This window comes from Adiantum capillus-veneris, chromosome 23 (assembly GCF_014529385.1).
Source record: "Adiantum capillus-veneris isolate H3 chromosome 23, ASM1452938v2, whole genome shotgun sequence".
Taxonomy (NCBI): domain Eukaryota; kingdom Viridiplantae; phylum Streptophyta; class Polypodiopsida; order Polypodiales; family Pteridaceae; genus Adiantum; species Adiantum capillus-veneris.
In genome coordinates, this window is record NC_140953.1 from 114796722 (window position 1) to 114820753 (window position 24032).

At 43.6% G+C, this 24032-nt stretch overlaps 1 protein-coding gene across 1 annotated transcript; it reads right to left on the reverse strand.

The window, feature by feature from the left end:
• Nucleotides 1-1133: 1133 nt before the first annotated feature.
• On the reverse strand, nt 1134-3099 carry LOC147428399 (uncharacterized). Its single transcript, XM_086496706.1, has one exon. The coding sequence runs from the start codon at nt 2842-2844 to the stop codon at nt 1294-1296; it is 1551 nt and encodes a 516-aa protein (XP_086352832.1). The 5' UTR covers nt 2845-3099; the 3' UTR covers nt 1134-1293.
• Between the last annotated feature and the right edge of the window lie 20933 nt (nt 3100-24032).

Genomic DNA, 24032 nt, shown 5'->3' on the forward strand with positions numbered 1-24032 from the left:
GTAATAGTCCCAGAAGCACCTCAACCTCATGCAGAGAAGAAACAACCGACCATAGTAGAAAGTGGTAAAGCTAAGGCAGACACTGAAGCAGATCAATCTTGCAATTCAAATTTACCTTCAGCGAGCCTCTATCAAACTTCCTACGTAGCCTCTACATCAAAAGCCACACCATTGGCAATGCAACGTAAACCCAAACAAAAAGTTTATTATGAACCAAAGTTTCCATCACAACAAAGTTTCCAAAGGAAGATGAAGAGATTGAACCAAGTGCTAGTATTCAAGGAGCATACCAAAGTCAAAGACCCAGTTTGGATACACCACTCACAATTTGATACACATACGTTTGTGGAATCCACCTCTCTCTCTCTCTCTCTCTCTCTCTCTCTCTCTCTCTCACACACACACACACACACACACACACACACACATACACACACACACACACACTCACACACACACACACACAACAACAACAACAATTAGTTACACTCAAAATAATTGATACAAAGATAGATAGAGAGAGAGAGAGAGAGAGAGAGAGAGAGAGAGAGAGAGAGAGAGAGAGAGATGTTTATGGTTTATGAAGCCACAACAAAGACAATATAAAGTCCTTCAAGTATTAGTGGTACAATGTATTCACAATGAAGGCGATATAAAGTCCTTTGAGTACTAGTGGTATGATATATTCATGAAATGGTTCTTCCAATGGCTCTAAAAAAATTTGAAACACATTGTTTTACTTCGAAATTCCACACCACTAATTTCCTTCGCTCCACTCCCTACTGCTTGTTTCATCCAATGCCCAATCTTGCCCCAAGTTGCCCCTTGCTACCCCTCAAAACCTCCACAAAATTAATTTTCATCTATATATATTCCTTTAAAATGATTGTTATAGACCAATTTTTATGACCATCATATTTATGAATGAATTCTTAAAAAATAAATAAATCATGAGGTACATGCAAAAGAGTGTATGACGTATGTATCTTAGATATGCTTGTATAGCTATAGTCCCAAATGTACAAAGCTATCTCTTAACATAACCTAGGGACACCATTGATAGGATTTCAACTGAAAAGTGAGATCTAATACATTGGTAGATCTATTTTGTAACAACAACTGTAGTTAACCTTGAGACAAACATGATCGAGTGTCCAATCTCTTAGAATATATTGCAACTAATCAAAGAGATTAATTGATGGTGTAATCATTATACCATTATATTAGCCTCAAGTGCATCTCTTATTGAAGCTAATTCACACCTGACCGTAGAATTAGGAGACCATGCAGCGGCTAAGTCCAAATGTTGTACTTGGTGACAGAGGTGGCACGCCGGGAATGATCCACAACTTTGTTGAGTGGCTGCTGAGGACTCCTCCAATTCTGAGGCGGCCGCTCCTCCTGTACCCACTTGCTCACAAATTCCATTTTCTCCGGTCCCAGCTCCTCTGTCGCCTCTGAAGACCCATCATCACACATCGCCGACTGCCCCCTTCCTTCCTCATTCCCTGCAGCGCCTGCACGTTCACCCTCCATATCCATCTCCTCTGCTAGCTGCCCCTCACTACCAGCTCCTCCCTCTCCCTCCATCGCGCTTCTACTCCCTCCAATATCGCCCTCGGCTTCCTCTACCTGCATATTACTGCTTCTGCTGCCCACTTCCTCTGCATAATTTGATCTGTCGCATGTGCTTGCCTCCTCGGTATTAACGCCTTTTGCAGCTCTTCGACTCCTTGGCGAAGGCTCCACCTGCGCCGCGTTCACATTGCTTACATGCTTACTGAGCTTCGATGTACGATCTCTGGCGCGAGGGGAACTGGCGACCATAAGATGATACTGTTTTTGTTCTGCAGGAGAGGAAGCATGTCTTGTATACTGGAGCTGAGCCGACGGGTTCCCTTGCTTGGTGATTGCGGCAGAGGGTGCAGTGTCGGGCCGCTTAGCTGCAGGTTTATTGGTGTGCTTATTGGCGGGTCTGTGGGTGCCAGCAGCGCTAGGATAGTCATCCGCGCCGAGGAGGTGGGCGAACTGGTGCTTGAGGAGGGAGCCGATATGGGTAGAGCGCCGGCCGGTAGCATGGGTGTGGTCACCGCGGGCGGAAAGAGCCGAAAAGAGGACATCTTTGCTAACATGCTGGGGGGGGATAGGCAGGCGGGCACTGCTGGGGCGGCTGCAAGAGTAATGGGCGGTGATAAGGTCAACTCCATCGCCGGCCCTTTCGTACTTGGAAGGGTCTGTAACGGAGGTTGCCAGCCGGCCGAAGTAAGGGAGCGACTTGGCGTTTGCGTGGAGGCCGAGATGGGCAGGCGGAATGTAGCGCAAATGGTCGGTGACGTTGGATGCGCGCCTTCCAAAGTAGACGTCGGGGGCGGTGTAGGGCCGGCGGTTCTGCGGCGGCGGACGTTCGATGTAGTCAGAGATGGAGCTAGCCTTGCGGTGGTAGGAGGGCGTCGGCCGGTACAGCAGCGACGGATGGAGGGCGTGCGAAGGCACCACCTTCTTGAGATAGTCGGTGACGTTGGAGGCCATCCGGCCGTAGTAGCGTTGCTGCTGGCCATGGCGATTGATGCGCCTCTTTGGAGGCAGTGGTACCGTTGGCAGCGGCCGGCCGCTACTGCTCTTTTTGTTGTTATTGTGCATGTTGTTGGGTGGCTTGCCGCCCGCATTGGCCGCCGGCGCTGCCATCTTCTCTCTTGCTGCTCCTGCTGATCGTATAAGGCCACCAGAAGCAGCTTCCTGTTGCAGATTCGCAAGGCCTTCGCAAACCGTCCATGAACGTGTCCGTTTTAGGCGCGCGTCCGCGCGCACAAGGTTGATTCTATTATGAAGGCCTAAGTTGCTCATCCATCCCAACCGCCCATGCCCATGTTCGAGGGTTCATGCACAAGAAATCTTCTATAACATGCGTTTTAAATGATATTAAGAACACTCTCAATTAACACTCTCAATTACTTATATGTCTCAGGAGATAGAATGGCGCCCTTTCTCCAGCCTATTAAACATCTCATGTGGAATTTGGAAAGGGCCATCTTTCATTTGCTTTAGGTTGTATGTTTTTTGCAGTTGACTTCTTTGAAACAATTTTTGTCGATCCTTCAAGTATGTCGATGATGACATAGTTTTGTGGTTGCTTTTCTTCCTTTGTTTGTGCTTTCACACCATGCGTCATGAAATCTATTGTCTCACCTTTTTCTCTTTTACACTCACAAATTTCATTACCTTCCTTCAACACCTCTATCATATGATAGGGAACGTCGATCCAAGGTGGCACAATCGGCATTTTTTTGGCTTTGCGTTCGCCAAGGGCCCAATGGACAAAAGTTGGTGATTATGCTGCGATAGACCATCGAGTCGGATTGCCATGCCCATGAAACTTTGCAGGGTAGGAAATTAGTGTGCTTCTCCCGTCCCTACAAAGTTTCATGGGCATCACATGCTGTCTCAACAGTCCACAGTGGCATAATCGCCATTTTTTTTCCCATTGGACCCTTCGCAAGTCCAAAGCCCAAAATTTGGCGATTGTGTCGCCCTAAACCAACGAGGCACATTGTGATGCCCATGAAACTTTGCACGGACGGGATTAGTGTGCTTCCCTCACCCTTGAAAAGTTTCATGGTCATCGGCTCTCATCTCGTCAGTCCAGAGTGGCACAATCATCAATTTCTTGGCTTTGCCCTCGCCAAAAGTCCAATGGGAAAAAGTTGGTGATTGTGCCCCTGTAGACCATCGTGTCAGATTGCGATCACCATGAAACTTTGCATGGTAGAAAATTAGTGTGCTTCCCCAACCTCTGCAAAATTTCATGGGCATTGCAAACCGCCTAGATAGTCCACGGCGGCACACAATCACCATTTGTTTTCCCATTGGACCCTTAGCAATCATGCTTGTGTCATCCTAGATCGATGAGACAAATTGGGATGGCCATGAAACTTTGCAACGGTGGGGATTAGTATGATTTACTCACCCTTGCAAAGTTTCATGGCCATCTGCTCTTGTCTCATTGGTCCAAGGTGGCACATTTGCCAATGTTTTGACTTTGGGCTCACCAAAGGCCCAATGGGCAAAAAAATGGTGATTGTGCCACCGTGGACTATCGAGACGGATTGCGATGCCCATGAAACTTTATAGGGCCGAGGACTAGTATGCTTTTCTTACCCTCGCAAAGTGTCATGGCCATCTACTCCTGTCTCATTGGTCCAGGGTGGCAGAATCGCCAATTTTTTGGCTTTGGGCTTGCCAAAGGGCCAACGGGAAAAAAATTAACGATAGTTCCACCGTGGACCATCGAAACGGATTGCGATACCCATGAAACTTTGTAGGGGTGGAAATTAGTAAGATCCCCCTACCTCCAAAAAGTTTATGGCCATCTGTTGGCATCTTGTCGGTCCACTGTAACACAATAGCCAATTTTTTGGCTACGGGCTCGCCAAGGGCCTAATGGGCAAAAATTCGTGATTGTACCACCTTGGACCAACGCGACAGATTGGGATGCCAGTGAAACTTTGCAGGGATAGGGATCAGTCTGTTTCCCTCACCCTTGCAAAGTTTCATGGCCATCTGCTTTCGTCTCGTGGGTCCAGGGTGGCACAATCGCTAATTTTTTGACTTTGCACTCGCCAAGGACCTAATGGGCAAAAGTTGGTGATTGTGTCGTTGTAGACCATCAAGTAGAATTGTGATGCCCATGAAACATTGAAGGGGAAAACATTAGTGTGCTTTCCTCACCTCTACAAAGTTCATGGCCATCCGCTCCTGTCTCGACGGTCCTGGGTATCATAATCACCAATCTTTTGGCCATTGGGCCATTAATTAGCGATGCCAAAGCCCAAAAAATTGGCGATTCTGATGCCTTGGATTGACGAGAAAAATCGTGATGCCCATGAAACTTTGCAAGGATAGAGATTAGTGTGCTTCCCCAATCCCTACAAAGTTTTATGGCTATCCACTCTCGTCTTGCCGGCCCCAGATGGCACAATCTCCAAGTTTTTGGCTTTGGGCTCGCCAAAGGCCCAAAGGGCAAAAAAAATGGAGATTGTGCCGCCGCACCGTGCACCATTGAGATGGATTAACATGCCCATGAAACCTTGCACGAGCAAGGATTTTTGTGATTTCTCCACCCCTACAAAGTTTCATGGCCATCCGCTTTCGTTTCGTCAGTTCAAGATGGCACAATCTCCGATTTTTGGGCTTTGCGCTCCCCAAGGGTCCAATGGGAAAAAGTTGGCAATTATGCCGCCATAGATCATGGAGACAGATTGCGATGCCCATGAAACTTTTCAAGGGTGGGGATTAGTGTGCTTGCCCCATCCCTGCAAAGTTTTATGGTCGTCTACTCCCGTCTCGTTGGTCTTGGGTGTCACAATTGCCAATTGTTTGGCCATTAGGCCCTTGGCAAGCCCAAAGTTTTGGTACAAATAGACAACATAGAGTAAATCATAGAAACTATGTTTATGTAAGGACAGATTGTACAAAAGTGTGGTACAAGTGAATTGCAAAAACTAGAACATGGCGGCTACAATCATAAGGACACATCGTGCAACGACAGGGTACAAATGGTTTGCATAAAATAGAACATGGTGACTACAACCACAGAGAAATTGCAATGCAACAAACACAAAAATATATATAAGTAAATCAATCTAGATTAGAGTCTGAAGCTACATGCTTTATGCACGATGCGAGATGCACCCTAGCACGGGGGTACCTACACTACTCTCTGTTCTACGGTGCGCTGACTACCAAGAGCCGTAGTCTGCTCAGCGTGGGTCTTAGCTGCGACTGCAAACTCTCCAACCTCTACACCTCTATTGCAAAATCTCCAACCCTCTACTTGTGCGACCGACCATTTGTAGTGCCTCCTCCTCTAGTACCCTATCCTCTAGAAATGCTGCGATGACTGTCTGTCTCTTTGCCTCATCACTCGCCCCAAGGGGGTGGCAAGTGATGAGTTCTATTGTTTTCCCTCATGGTGCAAAAAGGTCGTTGATTCCTTAGTGCTGATAAATGGAGATCGGTATTGTCAATGGCACATCGGATAGACTACACACATGCACATGTTGTCATTAGAAAAAATATGAACCCCAAAAGGTCCCTTTAGCTTAAGGGGTGATTAATCATGGACCAATAAGAAGAGGGTGGTGGCCATAGCTATACCCTCTCAAAAGGTAGGGTAGTAGGGGGCATGGGGACCTATTTGTTCCCCTCATTATAGCTTTCTCCCCTAGAAAGAGAGAGAAGGGGGAAAAGGAGAGGTGGGGTGGGGGGGGGGGGGGGGGGGGGTGTCATAATAATAAATATCTAATTCTCCTAAGTTATTTTCTCATGCTAAACTGATCATTTAATATGGGGAAGTGCCAGGGGAGAAAAAGCTAGAATATTGGTTAAGCTAGCATACCGGCCACATGTACAGTAGGGATCCAAAGGGGGGGCCATCTGCAAAAGAGCCATGTGCAAGAATGGGCTAAAAAGACCCTAAGGTTCAGCCCATTAAGACTTCCAAAATGCTAAGGTTCCAAAATTCAAAGGTTGTGTCCAAAGGTCAACCTTAAGGGAATTGGATGCTTTGTGTGTGACCAAAAAAGTCTTTGTACATCCCTACTTGGGAGGGGGCGAGCCTTTCTTCTAGGGGATGAGAGAGAAAGCCACACACACACACACAAGCTCCCTTTACACAAAGGGAATGAAGGGACACATGTCAGCTCCCTAGGCCAGATGCCCACAAGGTGTACCCAATTCCTATTGGATGGCCTTGTAGGTGGACCAATGAGAATCAGGCTAGAGTAAATCTAGTTTACTTAATTTAAAAACACTTAATAAAATAACCAATGAGAATTAAGTCTCCTAGATGACTATTGGACAATCTCCCAAGGGGTCCAATGAGCATTCAGCAGCCCAATGGCTTGCCTGATTCCTATTGGCCAGGAGGCAAAGGGGTCCAATGAGAGTTTAGTTTAATTATTAAATTACCTAAAGCTCTCACAAAAGGGAAAAGGGGGACACATGTCAGAAGGCTATCACTTATGCTGCTTAATTGTGATAGGCTAGCCCTGGGGAGGTCCAATGGGGAGCTTGCAAGAGCAAATAGCAAGAGGGCTCGCCCAAGAGAGAGAGGGGGCTGATTTTTGCAAGGCATTATCACACACACACTCACACGATCTCATGTGTGAAGTAAAGAAGACTCTCTCTCCACCCAAGCACTCTTGTAATTATCATTAGGAATCTATTCTAATGAAATGCCCACTATGTTCATGCTAATTTCTGCTACACATAAGTTTTTAGACCATTAAATGTTACATTGGTATCAGAGCACAAGGTTTCTCTTTTCTTTCTCAAGAAGGGAGGTCCTCAAGCTAGCTATAAATGGTTGGTATTATTAATTGCCTGTGAGTAAGTAGAATAGGGATTTTTCAGCCTTGGAGTGCGCCTGCCTTTGTGCAGTTAACGGGGCATCACCGTCGAGAGCTATGGTCTTAATAGTGGAGTCCTACGGGGCTTGCCTACGGCTTAACCACTATTGAGCTATTAGAAGCTTGTTAAGAGCCGGTGCTGTTTTGGTGTTGAAAGACCCTCTCTTCTATCCCTTGCAATTAATGGTATTCGAGCCGCGGGTACAATGCTTTTTCTAAAGGGGTAAAGAGGAGTAGCAACTAGGGCTTGAAGTGCCAAAGTACACCTAAAAAGTTTACACCTTAAAGTTGTTAGAATGGCTGACAATAGTAAAGAGAGTGAAATTAATGTTGATAACTTTGATTTTACTAATGAGCAAGCTACTAATGATGCTCCGATGCTTGTTAACTATCTTGTTTCTAGGCTTCAACAAGCCATGGGCAATCCATCTCTCCAAAGTGAAGTGCAACGGCAGCTCCGTGCTCACGAGATTTTCCAAGCTCATCACCATGACGAGAGAACACTTAGGAAGCCTCCTTGTGAGACTCCCAAAAGAGGTCTCTCTCCGATTCGGGAAGAAGAAGAGAATCCGTACGAAGGGCTGAAGAATTTACTTCTTGATGGTGCATCTCCTTCCCAAAGGAGAACTCAAGAGCCTCCACCGAAGGAACGAGAAAGAAGTGAGTCTCCCGCCACCTCGACGGAGATGGCTCCACGAAGACGGCGGGCTAAACGCTCTCCATCACCACCAAAGCGGACAAGACCATCACACTCTTCTCCACGCCATAATTCAAAGAGGGATGATAAAAAGCAAGAGAAGAAAAAGGCGAGAAAGAGGACACCCTCTTCTCCATCTTCTTCACCTTGCCAATCCCTAATTCACCATGGGAGAGCATATCCATGGATTTTATCTTTCGATTGCCTAAGTCTATCCATGGGAATACGGGAATATGGACGATAGTAGACAGGTTCAATAAACAAGCTCATTTTATACCTGTCAAAAAGACTATCAAAGCCCATCAAATGGCAACCCTCTTCATTTCACAAATTTTCAAGTACCATGGCTTGCCAATGTACATAGTGTCGGATAGAGATCGTAGAATGACCAGTAATTTCTGGAAGGGTCTCTTTGAGAATTTAGGGACAAGGCTAAACTTCTCTTCGGTCTATCATCCACAAACGGATGGTCAAAGTGAAATAGCTAACCTAACCATTCTCAATCTACTAAAAGCCTATGTAACGGAAGTAGATCAAAGATCCCAATGGGAGAAGTACTTACCCTTAGTGGAGTATGCTTACAATAACACTGTACATACTTCCATGGGAAAAGCACCTTTCAAGGTAATTGAGGGAAGATCAAAAAGTCCCTTGCTACTTAAAGTACATGGGAAGATCTTCACTGCAGATGATTATAGCCGAGACCTACAAGAATATTTTCAAAAGATTAAGGATGCTATCTCTATCTCACAGCAAAGGCAAAAGGCTGCTGCTGACAAGCACAGAAGAGCCCAAGCCTTTAAAGAAAACGTTTGGGTCTTGTTAAAGTTTCCCAAGGCTCGATTAGGGCACACGACAGGCAAGAATCCTACGGGCCACCAAAAGTACTATGCTAAACTAGCAAAAAGAACTAGCAAAAAGGTACTATGGTCCCTTCCAGATTCTTAGGCCAATCAATGAGATGGCCTATCAACTCAAGTTGCCCAATCATTGGCTCATACACAATTCTTTCCATGTGAGCCTATTAAAGCCTTACAAAGGAGAGCCACCTCAAGAACCAACTATTGAAGACCCACCGGAGATCGAGGACCAAGAGGAGGTGCTGCAGCCCGAGTCCATTCTCCGACATGAAGACAAGGTACTAAGAGGCGGTAAGACTATCCGACGATATCTTATTAAGTTTAAGAATTATCCTTTTGAAGATGCTAGATGGATGCAAGGCATACAATTAAGGGATAACCTAAACCTTGTCAATGCTTACAATGATTCCCAAGAGTAAGAAAATGTACAAAATGTTAAAAAATGAACAAATTTTTTGTCTTATAAGACTCTTTTTTTCCTTATTGTGCACAAAAATGAAGTAGTATGCATGCTTAGATCAAGTCTGTGGAGATGACGTCTCCCAAACACCAAGTAGAGCTTGTCACTCTACTATGGAAGATTGATAGCACTAATGTGCAGACATGCTTGCGGCAGCCTCAGGCTCTCAAGCGCCAAATGGACTAGTCATCCATTGTGGAATGATGTCGTAGGGTAACATAGGGATCCTCTACCCGCTAAGAAAAGGACTCATGAATATGCTTTATCTTCTCTACACCATAGTCGAGGACGACTATGATTTCAAGAGAGAGGTAATATCATAATAATCAATATCTAATTCTCCTAAATTATTTTCTCATGTTAAACTGATCATTTAATATGGGGAAGTGCCAGGGGAGAAAAAGCTAGAATATTGGTTAAGCTAGCAGACCGGCCACATGTACAGTAGGGATCCAAAGGAGGGAAAATAGGGATCCAAAGGGGGGGCCATCTTCAAAAGAGCCATGTGCAAGAATGGGCTAAAAAGACCCTAAGGTTCAGCCCATTAAGACTTCCAAAATGCTAAGGTTCCAAAATTCAAAGGTTGTGTCCAAAGGTCAACCTTAAGGGAATTGGATGCTTTGTGTGTGACCAAAAAAGTCTTTGTACATCCCTACTTGGGAGGGGGCGAGCCTTTCTTCCAGGGGATGAGAGAGAAAGCCACACACACACACACAAGCTCCCTTTACACAAAGGGAATGAAGGGACACATGTCAGCTCCCTAGGCCAGATGCCCACAAGGTGTACCCAATTCCTATTGGATGGCCTTGTAGGTGGACCAATGAGAATTAGGCTAGAGTAAATCTAGTTTAATTAATTTAAAAACACTTAATAAAATAACCAATGAGAATTAAGTCTCCTAGATGACTATTGGACAGTCTCCCAAGGGGTCCGATGAGCATTCAGCAGCCCAATGGCTTACCTGATTCCTATTGGCCAGGAGGCAAAGGGGTCCAATGAGAGTTTGGTTTAATTATTAAATTATCTAAAGCTCTCACAAAAGGGGAAAGGGGGACACATGTCAGAAGGCTATCACTTATGCTGCTTAATTGTGATAGGCTAGCCCTGGGGAGGTCCAATGGGGAGCCTGCAAGAGCAAATAGCAAGAGGGCTCGCCCAAGAGAGAGAGGGGGCTGATTTTTGCAAGGCATTATCACACACACACTCACACGATCTCATGTGTGAAGTAAAGAAGACTCTCTCTCCACCCAAGCACTCTTGTAATTCTCATTAGGAATCTATTCTAATGAAATGCCCACTATGTTCATGCTAATTTCCGCTACACATAAGTTTTTAGACCATTAAATGTTACAGGGGGGGTTCCCTCCATAGTCATGGGCGCCCATAAAGTAACCCTAAATTTTTTATTTTTTTTAAAGTCTCTAAATCTCACTTTTCACTCTCCAAAATCTCTCCTAACCAAATAAATGGTCAAAAAACTATTTTCTTTGACCAAAATTTGCATTTCTCAGCAATACCCTCTATTCTACCTCTTCTCTCTTCTCTTTCTCCTTCTGCCTCCAAGCTTTCCATAGCTGCAGCACATGAGGAAGGTTTCCATAGTTGCACCACTTGTCTCCCCCTTTCATCCACACCATTCCTCTAAACTACATCTTCTCCCCTTGCTCCCCATTAGCCACTTCTCCCCCTCCTGCCAAGCTTTCCATAGCTGCATCACAAATGGAAGCTTTCCACAGCTGTACGACCTGTCTCTCCCTTTCATCCACACCATCCATTTGAACTACGTCTTCTCCCCTTTGTTTTCCATTCAACCATTCCTTCTCATTTCATTCCTGAAACAACAGGCCTCTCTCTCTAACACCACAACTCTTCTTCTTCTGGTCCTAGTAGTCAACCCCCTCCACTTCAAGGAATCCAAACTTGAGATAGAGGCGATTTTCTTGCATAACACTAGGGATTCTGATGGGGAATGCCGTATGTGTTTTCTAAAGGATCTTGGATCTTCATGCAACCTGCAGTGCCGTATGTGTTTTCTAAAGGATCTTGGATCTTCATGCAACCTGCAGCTATCGAGCCTCATCGAGTTCGAAACCGTGGCAACCTTGACGAACATTGAAAGGGGAGATTTCTTTGTTTCAAAAACCATAGAGTCAATGGCACAGTGGCCATTTTTCAACACTTGTACTCTTGGTGTTCCATGCGCTTGAGGAATGGAAGCTCAATAGATTTTCCAATCATTGTAAGTCGTAAAACATTGTTAGTTTCTGATTGTAAATGCTTGTTATTTGTTTTTTATTTAATAGTTTTTGGTGTTGTCATAGATATATTCCCATCCGAACTTGTTGAGGAACAACCAATCAAGAGTCTCATAGGAACCTTCAAAGCTCTTCATGCGGACATTGGTGTTATGATGCTTCCCAACTCGCCACCTTTGATTCTATTGCAATGCAGAATCTTCTTCTACTCACACACATATATAGTGCCGGCCTCGAAGGATGGATATGATAAGATCATTGCTGTTGACAAACCTTCATTACTGAGTCCGGAATGGCCACAACCCGATGCGTGGTCACTTTTCTCACTGAAGGAGAAGATGCTTTCCGATATTTGCTCCTAGTTAAAATTTGGGAAGGCTTCCAGATCAGTAGGGCTTAGTTGGTGCTGCCCCGTGCATGGTTTTGTACATGTGTTCAAGACATTGCCATTCTGTGTCACACCTACTATGTTTTGTAGCACATGTATGAAGCACTAAAACTGGTATTTGGAGATAATTGGGGAATGGTTGAGGGAGTGCACCAAGGAGATAAATACAAGTGTAAGGTGGGCGCTTCAGGTATAGAGATACGATATTTGAAAGTGCTTACTACTTTGTACTTACGTTTTTAGTATGAGCGTTGGATGTGTAAGAGTGGAAAGTGGATATCCTTACAATCTAGTGTTGCTAATTTTGTGACATTTGACATGCCCGTTTTTTGTCAAATGGTGTTTCTGAGATTGTGCAAGTTAGTGAACACTGGACACTCACCAACATACGAGAACACTTGATTATCTTGGGCTACGAAGAAATCAAAGATGCTTACTTTTGTGTCAATCGGCAAAAGGTCAATTTAGTTTATACGTTGTCTACATGTGCCAATTGTTAGTCTTATTAAAAGAATTTTTGTTATTTTAGATTGGTAGGCGGATGGAGGCAGCCATGAAAGTGCAAGAGGAATGGAGGGTTGGAAGTGCGTTGTCTTTAAGTTGATCCGATAGATCAATGTAACTGGCTCTAATGCCACGTTGTAAAGGCTTCTATTTAATGAAAATTCAAAACTTTTTTGTCATTATAGTATCACCTTCGTTGATTAAGTTTTTTAGATTTTGTTTGGGTGTTTGTGTGCGCACAAATGTGTGTTTGTATATTAAAGAGCTTTGGGTTGGTGTCTTTTTCTGCCGGGGGGGGGGTATATAAAGGAAAAGGGGCTTCTTACTTTTCTGTCAACACTTGAGAGAGACAGAAAGAAGACACACACACACACACACACACACAGCCATGGCAGCACATGCTAGCGCATCCTCCTCCCACACAGTACCAGCGTCGAAAGAGACACACACCCCCCTTTCGCGGTTTCTTCTTTTCTTAGAGGACACCAAATATGTTGGACACAGTGATCTTCATGGCTTCTTTACCCTCTCAGTGGACTTACAAAAAACCATGCAACTCCACAATGACACTTTTCACAACATCATAGAGTATATGCATGCGCATATACTCAAGTAAGTTGTGAGCTTTGAAGACAATTCCATGATGTGGTTGCCATGTGATCTGCTTCGCTACATCCACAAGGGCGACACAAAATTTTCAAAGAGACTAACTCACTTTGAAGCGATTGAAAAAGAGGTGAACCACTTCCATCGAGTGACAAAGGAAGTTGCAGACTCCTTCAAGAAGCGCAAAATTGGGCAATCTTTCTTGTTCAATATTGCCACTCTCTTCTTCCTCGTCAATGAGGAGCCCTCCTTGGAGGAGATGGAGATCCCGCATTTGGTAGTGGGTGGGGTGCTGGCGGATCGTAAAGATCCCAAGGCCGTGCGTATAGATGTACAAAGTGAGTGAAGACTACACAAGCTGCTGAATATCCCCATGGCTTGGAAGAAGTAGTTACAGCAAGAGAGCATATTTCTGGAACCTCCGAGGTGCCCGACGCCGAGTGCCGTGACCCTGCTACAATTCTTGAAGTGGAGATTAGCCATCTCAGCAGCATAATTATAGAAGATGGGGAGCATTTATTCTTACATGATCTTGAAAAGGCTTTTGGTGTCCGACTAGCTGAGTATCTTAGCCTCATATGCACCAAGATGGAGTTTCCCCTTGATCCTACACCAGAAGCTCTAGATGACAAGGTGCTTCCATTGGGGGACTCTCTTACTGACACAATTGCGCTACTGACAGTGGATATTCTCACTACAGAGTAGAGCAAAGTCACGGACGAGGAGTTCGTTGCCACACAAGCCAAAGTTGTTTCCAAACAAACTCTTATCCGCCCCAATTCACCTGGTTTGCAGAGCCCCCGCAAGGTTGATGAGAGCAAATACTCTATCAACCTTGAAGCCACACCAACAATGGATGATGAGGATAAGAAACAAGAGGTAATACTAAGCATCTTCTACGTTGATAATTCAATCTTTCTTCTTTGCTTTTGGTTAATTACAATTATGCAGGATTTTCTGGACATGGACCTTTGGGCTAGCCGGAAGGGGGGAGAGCCCACGGTGTTTGGGCCTCAAGATGCCCTAGCACACTACATTGGCAAACTACCAATGCAAGATGTGTGAATCATTCACAAGGATTTCTCCCTAAGGTGCTTAAGACCACAAGTACACTCCTTTGTTTAGCCACCATCCTTCAAACAGCCCATGTAATTATTCTTGTGAAAAAATCACTTGCAATTGCCACTTTTGGCAGTGGCTTCCACGACAAGGTCATGACACACATAGCTCTTTGTCAAGCCCTGGGGGTTGATAGTGCCGAAGCTATAGTTGCTTCTGTACTGACATCCATTCTACCCAACGCTATAGAATGCCATAGAGAGGTTGCAATGCGCCTCCTGTCAAAAGATCATTAAGCCATATGTACAAGCTTTTAAATGAAATTTATCTCTCTTCTCCATGATCTTTGCAAAGTTCAATTTACTGTTTTGTTTATGTTTCAGTGACAAGGCAAATTGTTTAAAGGTTGATTTTGTACATTGGAAAAAAAAATTCCACAAAAAATTGCAATAATAGATTTTTTGGTACTAGTTGTGCCCTCTGAAACTGACATTTCATGCAATTTTCAATGTGTCCACAAGGCAGCGAGATTTGGCCTTGCAAGACTGCTATCTGGCCAATACTCGCTGTCTTGTGGAAGCACAAATTTGTCAAGCTTTGCAAGTTTTTGGCAAATACAAAGCAAAATATTTACCTAATGGACAATTTCAAGCCAAACAAAAAAATTATTTAGCTTTGGTTGACAGTTGATTAGCCTTTTGTACAGCTTATTAGCATCTCACCTTCAACCATTTAACAAAATAAATGTAGACAAATAGACAATAAAATTGGACAAAAAGAGACGGATTGTATTTGTCGCAAAGTGAAAATACATTGGGTTCTCAAGACAACTTGAATCCAGTACAAGGGTTCCAAAGTGAATTGATTTCGATACAAAAGTTAGTTACAAAAAAAGGTTTTGACATCAAAGGTATCAGTCCTGCCTTAGGCAACGTGCAAGTTGCATTTCCTTGTCCATGATTGTACACGCTTGGCATGGACCGCACATAAGAATGTGTCTTCGAAGAGACTGACCAAATAAGCCTCTGCAGCCTCCTGAATTTATTCGAGGGAAACTGCAGAAATCTGAAGCTCTATGTTGTAGCTTTGTAGCACTTCTTTACATGTCCGTGCAAAAGGTACTTTCCTAATAAGAAGGTCTGTTGTCTTCTGGTAATGCCGAATCTCAACAAACGCTCGACAAAACCGTCTTGTTTTTTGAGGTCGGCATTGTGGGGGGCTCTGAGCTTCTTGTAGCTTTGCTCTTTGCGGCTTCATGTATAATTTTGACTTTTGATGGCACTTGGGAGGTGGCTGGGGGGCATCTTCATCTCGATCATAATCCTCTTCTTCATTGCTATGCTCATCATTGTTGTGTTGATCAGAAGTCATGGCACCCATTCCTCTGGGCAGTGACTTGCCGGCCATAGTGGGGCGACCTGGGCCAGATGGCCTCATGCCCATTTGGTCTGGCAATGTCTTTCCACCCACCCTATGGTTCACCGGGATGTCCTCCCCTTCCCATGGTGCATGTTCATCGGACGTGTTCGTCTCTGTTCGATCTAGGTCAGCTAGCTCTTCAGGTTGTCGATTTTCACGCATCTTCTGCTTTCTACGCGCCTCAATGGTCTTGGGGTTCTTCTTTGCAGTTTGTTTTGTCCTTGCCATCGTGAAAGTGCATTGGGGGCCTTCGTAGAGCTTGTGGTGTTTGGTGACGGAACGAGTGCTATGTGTTTGAGAATGGGGGGGGGTTTTACCTCTTTATATAGGGTGGCCATATAAGGGCGGGTTCACATGGTGGAAAAGAGCCGCTAAAGTCACGAGAAAATAATCTTTTGAATTTTAAAACCACATGAAATTGGAGAACTATTCAAACACATAGAGCAAAACGTAGACTTCTAAAATTGCATAAACAATCAAACAATGCAAACGCTTGATCCAAAAACAGACAGCATCCAAATGTAGTAGATTTTTCATTTTCTTGAGATTCTAAATACAACTACTACCACCTGACCCAAACTTTTCCAACCCTAGTCCTTGATGCTCACCACACTACATGCCATGTTGGACCTTGTGAGGATCTCCAGAGTTTTGAGGAACGAACATGGGCCAACGGGTTTCTTTTGCCAAGTGCGATGAGCCATGCACGTTCAATCGACACTTTACGTCCAAAGGTGGTGCGATAAAACCAATTGAATGAGAGCACTAAACCTCCTCCATGTCTTGTATTCTTGAATTAGACACCCCTGGCATGATAGTGTGACTTCTCCACACCTTGCGTGCTCCAAAGATCCAAACCATAAACGTTCATAAAGTATGCACCATGGGCATAGAGGATGTGCTGCCCAGAAAGCCACAACACATCGATGATCAAAACTAAAGCATAGTACAAACCAAGTCGGAATAGCAAGCACTCACCATATAGTGTGTAATATTCGATTCACCCCATGCAATGAAGATTGCCTTTGTGAACTCCACCACCAAATTTTGAAATTCTTGTTGTTGCTCACTGGTTGTGCTTGAAAGTCGTAGTATCTTCATCATCTTGTCGAATACCGCCCAAACATGTTGTCGGCTAAGCACAACACTTTCATTGTCATAATAACTAATATTAATTCTCCTAAATGATTTTCTCATGTTAAACTGATCATTTAATATGGGGAAGTGCCAGGGGAGAAAAAGCTAGAATATTGGTTAAGTTGGTAAACCGGCCACAGTAGGGATCCAATGGGGGGGGGGGGCATCTGCAAAAGAGCAAGGTGCAACAATGAGCTTAAAAAACCCTAAGGTTCAGCCCATTAAGACTTCCAAAATGCTAAGGTTCCAAAATTCAAAGGTTGTGTCTATAGAAACTTTGATGATAGGTTTGCAGAATGGTAAACATTCAACTTTTTTGTACCTATTTATTTCGGCAAAACAAAAAATAGTGAGTGAGAAGCAATCATATGTTTTGTTCACCAACCCATTGAAGTTAACTAGGGAATTTATCTCAAGTCCTACAAAAATCTCTAATCTTATTTTTATGCAACAAAACGTAAGAAATGACTGTTTTGATGAAAATGTAATGGTCCATCAACTTTGGAGGCTTGGTGTGACCAAAAGATGAGAAATTTTACAAGTTTCTTATTTTTTCCATGTGTAGTAGGCCTTGAACTATAACCTCATGAAAGGATTTCACAAAATGAGTGGATCTACTATGGTTTTGGAGGTTTTTTTCAAAACCCTGAAAGGACACTTTTATGTCCTGTTAGGTTACCAACCTAGTGTTAACAACTGGCATACCAAATCTTCCTTGCCTTTCTCAACAAACCCTTCTGGCTGCTACATGTAAATTTCCACATCTAAATCACCATGCAAGAACGTTGTCTTGACATCCATTTGGTGCAACACCAAATCCAATATGGCAACCAATGCAAGAAAGCATCTCAATGTAGTCATCTTGACCACTGGAGAGAAGACTTCATCAAAGTCAATGCCTTGTTCTTGCTTAAATCCCTTGGCAACAAGCCTTGCTTTGTACTTCGGCTGACTATCATGAGCGGTGATCTTATACCTGTAAACCCATTTACAAGGTAGAGCCTTTTTGCCCTGTGGTAATTTAACTAGCTTCCATGTCTAGTTTTTATGCAGAGCCGTCATCTCTGATTGCATGGCCAACTGCCATTTCTTGGAGTCAACCACTTGTAATGCTTCCTTGTAACAAGATGGTTCTCTGCAATCTGTGAGCATGACATAATTTAGAGATGGCACATAACGATCAGGTGGTTTGGAGACATGCTCAGAACGTCTCACCACAACTGATTCTGCCTCTCTAGCCACTATAGGTTGTTCCTGAGCCTGACCATGCTGTCTTGATGTGCTAGCACTAGGTCCATCTTCCCTGAAGACAACTCTTCTGATCTCCTCTGTCTTCTCTGGCTTAGCGTGAAACTTGGTTTCATTGAAATGCACATCATTGCTACGAATAAGTTTTATGGACTCAGGATCCCAAAGCCGGTAAGCCATCTCGCCCGATTCTCCGTAGCCAAGAAATATACACTTCTTGCTCTTTGGTTCTAACTTATTCCTGAACTCCTTAGGAATATGGCTATAAGCTTCACAACCAAAGACTCTAAGATTCTTATACAAAGGTGCCTTGCCTGTCCATAGCTCGGCCACTGCACTCTTATCCAAAACCCTACTAGGAGACCTGTTGATCAAATGGACTGCTGTAGCCACTACTTTCGCCCAAAATCCATCAGGCAACTCAGCATTTGACAACATGCTTCTGACCTTCTCTTGTATGGTCCTATTCATACGTTCTGCAACCCCATTATGTGAAGGATTATATGGTGCATGAAGTTCCCGCTTAATCCCTTTTGCTTCACAAAAGTCTTGAAAAGATTTGGAAATGTACTCTCCACCATTGTCAGTTCTCAAGAACTTCAGCTTTTGACCACTCTGATTCTCCACAAGCTGCAAGAATGTCTTAAAGACCTTGAACACCTCATCCTTGTGCTTCAAGAAGTAAACCCATACTTTGCGAGAATAGTCATCTATGAATGTACAAAAGTACGATGCTCCCCCTAGTGACAAACTAGGCATTGGTCCGCATAGATCACTGTGCACAAGAGCTAATCATTCATCCCTACGATTCCTCTTTGATATGTGCGGTTCCTGTGTTTGCTTACCATAAACACAATGCTCACAAAACTCGAAATCTTGAAATGAAAATCCAGGAAAATAACCATAATGAGAAAGTATTTCCATTCCTCTTTTTGACATATGTCCTAGCCTACGATGCCACAGTGACACACTTGGCTGCTCAATCACATTAATTACATGGTTTTTAACCTCTGAAACATGTAAAGTGTACAAAGCTCCCGACTTGCTCCCATGTGCTATAGTCATCGAACCTTTGGAGATCTTCCAAGCGTTGTTCCCAAAAACTGTCACATAACCCGCATCATCCAACTTCCCTGTACTGACCAAGCTCTTTCGGATTGCTGGAACATGTCTGACATTCTTGAGCCATAAAGAAGAACCATTCTGAAACTTCAACTGCACATCTCCCACTCCAAGTATGTCACAAACCTGCTCATTGCCAAGTCTAACATAATCTTTAGTGGCTACATATGATGTAAACCACTCTTTGTGCGGAGAAACATGTAAAGATGCCCCTGAGTCGATAATCCAATCACTAATTGCATGTCCATCCTCTGCAGTCAAGAAAACAGAATCAAGATTGCTTGTGAGGAAGATGTCACCAGCTGCTATACCAGAATCACTGTCTGAACCAGACCCTATGACATTCACCTCTTCAATCTTCACTGAACTCTTCTTTTCATCTTGCTCAGAACTCTTTGTTTTACCTTTTTCTTGTTTCCACTTCGTACAGTCTCTCTTCATGTGACCCTTCTTGCCACAATGATAGCATTCTATGTCATCCTTTGACTTCGAGACACGAGACTTACTTCGGTTTTGTGCCTTCTTACCCTTCTTCTAATTAGACTGTTGTCTCCCTCGAACGACCAAAGCACTATTGCCTTTGCCTTTGTCAATGTTCTTCCTGTTCACTTCCTCTGTGAGCAAGTTGCCTTCTACATTTGCACTTGTAAGACCTTTTGGCGCGACAAAATTACTTAACGCTCTACGAAAAGTATCCCAACTGTTTGGCAAAGTGATTAAGAGAAGCATAGCCTTCACTGAATCTGGAAAGACTATCTCCTGTGTTGTTAACTGGTTGAAACTTGTGTGAAATTCATTGAGATGATTTGACATGGCTGTCCCTTCCTTCATCTTCAAAGCCACCAATTTCTTGAGCCAGTAAATCTGAGAAGCATCACTTTGTTTCTCGTACATACCACATAGCTTTTGCCATACGTCATACGCTGTAGTCTCTTCTGCTACGTTGAAGTAAACATTTTCTGCCAGTGTCAGCATGATTGTGGAACAAGCTAACTCGTCAAGCTCTTCCCACTCATCTTCAGCCATACCTTCTGGTCTCTCCCCTTTGAGCTTCAGTGGCTTCATTTGTTTTTTCTGCACCAAAACCTGCCAAATCTGCTTCTTACAGAATGGAAAGTTTGTGCCATCCAGCTTCTTTATGTTGTAAAGAGTCTCACTCTGAGAAGATGCCATATCTTCCAAACTGTTTACTTCTGGGAAGAATCCGGCAGAGTTTCCCCTGTAAACTGCCTCTGTACACAGTAAACAAGCTGTAAACAACAAGCTGAACACCTTTCCTCAGGAACTGTGAGTATTTTGGAAAAATTTTGACAGAGTCTCCCTTGTAAACTGAGCTCTGGGAACCAAAAGATAGCTCAAAAACCAATCATAAATAGCTGACCAGTGACAAATCTGAAAATCTCTGTGATATGCTGTCCTGTAAGTATACATTGTCTCCTATCTGGGTGATCACAGAACCTGTATCTGTCTCGAGACTGAACCTTGAACAATGCCTCAACGGCGTGACGCATAAGATGCAATCCAGTGTCTACACAAAGTTATACATCTTATGGGGTAAAAGTCGCCGAAAAGGATGCGTGTAGAGGGGAACTCCAGCAACCTAATCCACCTCACACTGGGTAACCCAACCCCCACTGCTCGGCTTCAAAAAACCTCACACACGATCCTCACAGATGGCTCAGCAAACTGCCCAGAACTAGCATACATCCCACAATAGACCAATCATTGTCCTATGATCGTTGTGGCGGTCTATCTGCTAGCGTGACTCACAACTAGAAGACCCACAATCACAGTACATCAATCTGCAATACATGCCAGTGGTGTCAAGCCGTCGTATGGACACACCTCCCGTGGAACCTGGCAAGCACAAGAAGTAGCAATGCAGACTGCAATATATATATATATGATGATATATATGTGTACCTGGTCTATAGAGCCAATCTACATAAGACGGGTTTCTTTGCGGCTAAAATCTATCTTCTGCTGTAGTGCTCAGAACGAAATTCTGAGGGCATAAACGGCTTAGAAAGGGGGGTAAAACCGTAGCACACTTGCTAGAAATGCTCCCGGAACGTCGAGTGTGAAATTTCAAGCTTCGGATCCAGAAGCTGCCTGAAAAGTGCGCGCGCATGCGATTACACAAATATGCACTGAACTTGGCTCTGATACCAATTGAAGGCGCGGAGCGAAGCGTGGATCGACTCTCACACACACACAAAGATACACAAAGAGCTTACACAGTACGGAGAGAATTGTTTTGAAGGGTTATCTCCCAAAACCTTATTATCCACAAAAGTATATGTGAGTATATACAAAGAGTTAGTGATAAGTGAGTTAGGCGGGCGGCTGGCCATATCTGTAGAAGAGTCCACTTGGGATTTAATCCCAACAAGAATTAGGCTAGAGTAAATCTAGTTTAATTAATAAAAAAACACTTAATAAAATAACCAATAAGAATTAATCTCTCTAGAAGACTATTGGGACAGTCTCCCAAGGGGTCCAATGAGCATTCAGCAGCCAATGGCTTGCCTGATTCCTATTGGCCAGGAGGCAAAGGGGTCCAATGAGATTTTAATTGCATTTATTAATTACCTAAAGCTCTCACAAAAGGGTAAAGGGGGACACATGTTATAAGGCTATCATTTATGCTCTTGAAATCCTATTGGCTAAGCCTAGGGAGGTCCAATAGGGTTTCTGTATGAGCAAATAGCAAGAGGGGTCGACCAAGAGACAGAGGTGGCTGATTTTCTCAAGGAATTATTGCATTACATACTCACAAAATCTCATGTGTAAATCAATAAGACTCTCTCTCTCTCTCTCTCTCCTTCTCAAGCTTTAATGGAAAGCTTACCACCTACTCCAACCTTGTGAGAAGGGAGGCCTACACCAACAACTCTTGGCTTTGTGATGCAAATCCAACTAAGAGCCAAGCTTCAATGCATGCTCATATCCTGTACCACGATAATTACTAAGCTAAGCTATGCTAATATGAGTGATTATGTGAGGAGATGTACATCTTTCTCGTCAGAATACTCCTTCTTCCTCTCAATCTACTCTCATACCCCGCTAGCTCTCACCATCTTCAAAGGTGTGTAAGGTCTTGGGTCTGATACCATGAGGGAATTGATGTTGTGTTTGATAAGTGTTTTTCTTAGTGCATGAAGTTTCCATCTTCATTGCACTAGCTAGTATTGAAGGAACACAAAGAATTGTATTGTAAAATGTCTCTCTTGATGGGAGAAACCATAATACAAAGCGTTTTGGAGGGGGGACCCGCTCCATGTAAATCCGATCCTCAACTGTTGTCAATAGCTTAATTTCTCTCTCTTTTGAAGTATTGTTCGTGCTATCTAACTAGGTGTTATACTTTTTGTTGCTCTCTCCACCCAAGCACTCTTGTTATTCTCATTAGGAATCTATTCTAATGAAATGCTCACTATGTTCATGCTATTTTTTGCTACACACAAGTTACTAGGCCATTAAATGTTATAGCACAAGGTTTCTCTTTTCTTGCTCAAGAAGGGAGGTCCTCAAGCTAGCTATAAATGGATGTTATTATTAATTTCAAATGAGTAAGTAGAATAGAGATTTTTCAGCCTTGCACTGTGCCTTGTCTTCATGCAGATAACGGGGCATCACCGTCAAGAGCTATGGTCCTAATATTGGAGTCCTACGAGGCTTGCCTATGGCTTAACCACTATTGAGCTATTAGAAGCTTGACAGGAGCCGGTACTGTTTTGGTGTTGAACGACCCTCTCTTCTATTCCTTGCAAAATTAATGGTATTCAAGCCACGGGTACAGAGGCTTGAGTCCTCTTTCTAAAGGGGTAAAGAGGAGTAGCAACTAGGTCTTGAAGTGCCAAAGTACACCTAAAAAGTTTACACCTAAAAGTTGTTAGAATGGCTGACAATAGTAAAGAGAGTGAAATTAATGTTGATAACTTCGATTTTGCTAATTAGCAGGCTAATAATGATGCCCCTATGCTTGTTAACTACCTTGTTTCTGCCCTTCAACAAGCCATGGGCAATCCATCCCTCCAAAGTGAAGTGCAACGGCAGCTTCGTGCTCGTGGGATTCTCCAAGCTCCCCACCATGATGAGAGAGCACCTAGGAAGCCTCCTTGTGAGACTTCCAAACAAGGCATCTCTCCGATTCAAGAAAAAGAAGAAGAGGATCCATACGAAGGACTCAAAAATTTGCTTCTTGGTGATGCATCTCCTTCTCAAAGGAGAACTCCAGAGCCTCCACCAAAGGAACGAGAAAAAAGTGAGTCTCCCGTCATTTTGGTGGAGATGAATCCACGAAGACAGCGGGCCATTAGGAAGAGAATGGAGTCTAGGAGGGCCTCTTTATTTGGCAGTTTAAGTAAGTCAAACCTTTAGTATTAAGAAAGGAATCAAAGGACAACTTTTGAATTCAAACAAGTAAAATGGCTAGTTTATTTGAATTCAAATTTCCCCCCCAAAATGAAATTTAAAATCTAGCGGGTAAAAGTATATCATGTAACATACATATGAAAAGAGCTCGGAGTGTAGATTCTAGATCTATAATCTTCGCTCAAATCGGAGATCATATATAGGAGTTATGGAAGGCCGAAAATCATAAATTTGTCCTCCCCCTTTTTAGGGGGGAAAAGTGCATCCTTTGACCACTCTTACACCTCTCTTACACACCCACCATTCTTGCACACATGGCATGTATCTATTCGTCCAAATGTTAATCACCTCCATAATCTCATGGAAAATAAAGAGGCCCTCCTAGACCCCATCCTCTTTCTAATGTAAAAGCTCTCCATCACCTCCAAAATGGAGAAGACCATCACATACTTCTCCACACCATAATTCAAAGAGGGATGACAAAAAGCAAGAGA

Excerpts from the sequence above, each read along its gene's own strand:
- LOC147428399 (XM_086496706.1), bottom strand. The coding sequence starts at position 2,844 with ATGAGCAACTTAGGCCTTCATAATAGAATCAACCTTGTGCGCGCGGAC.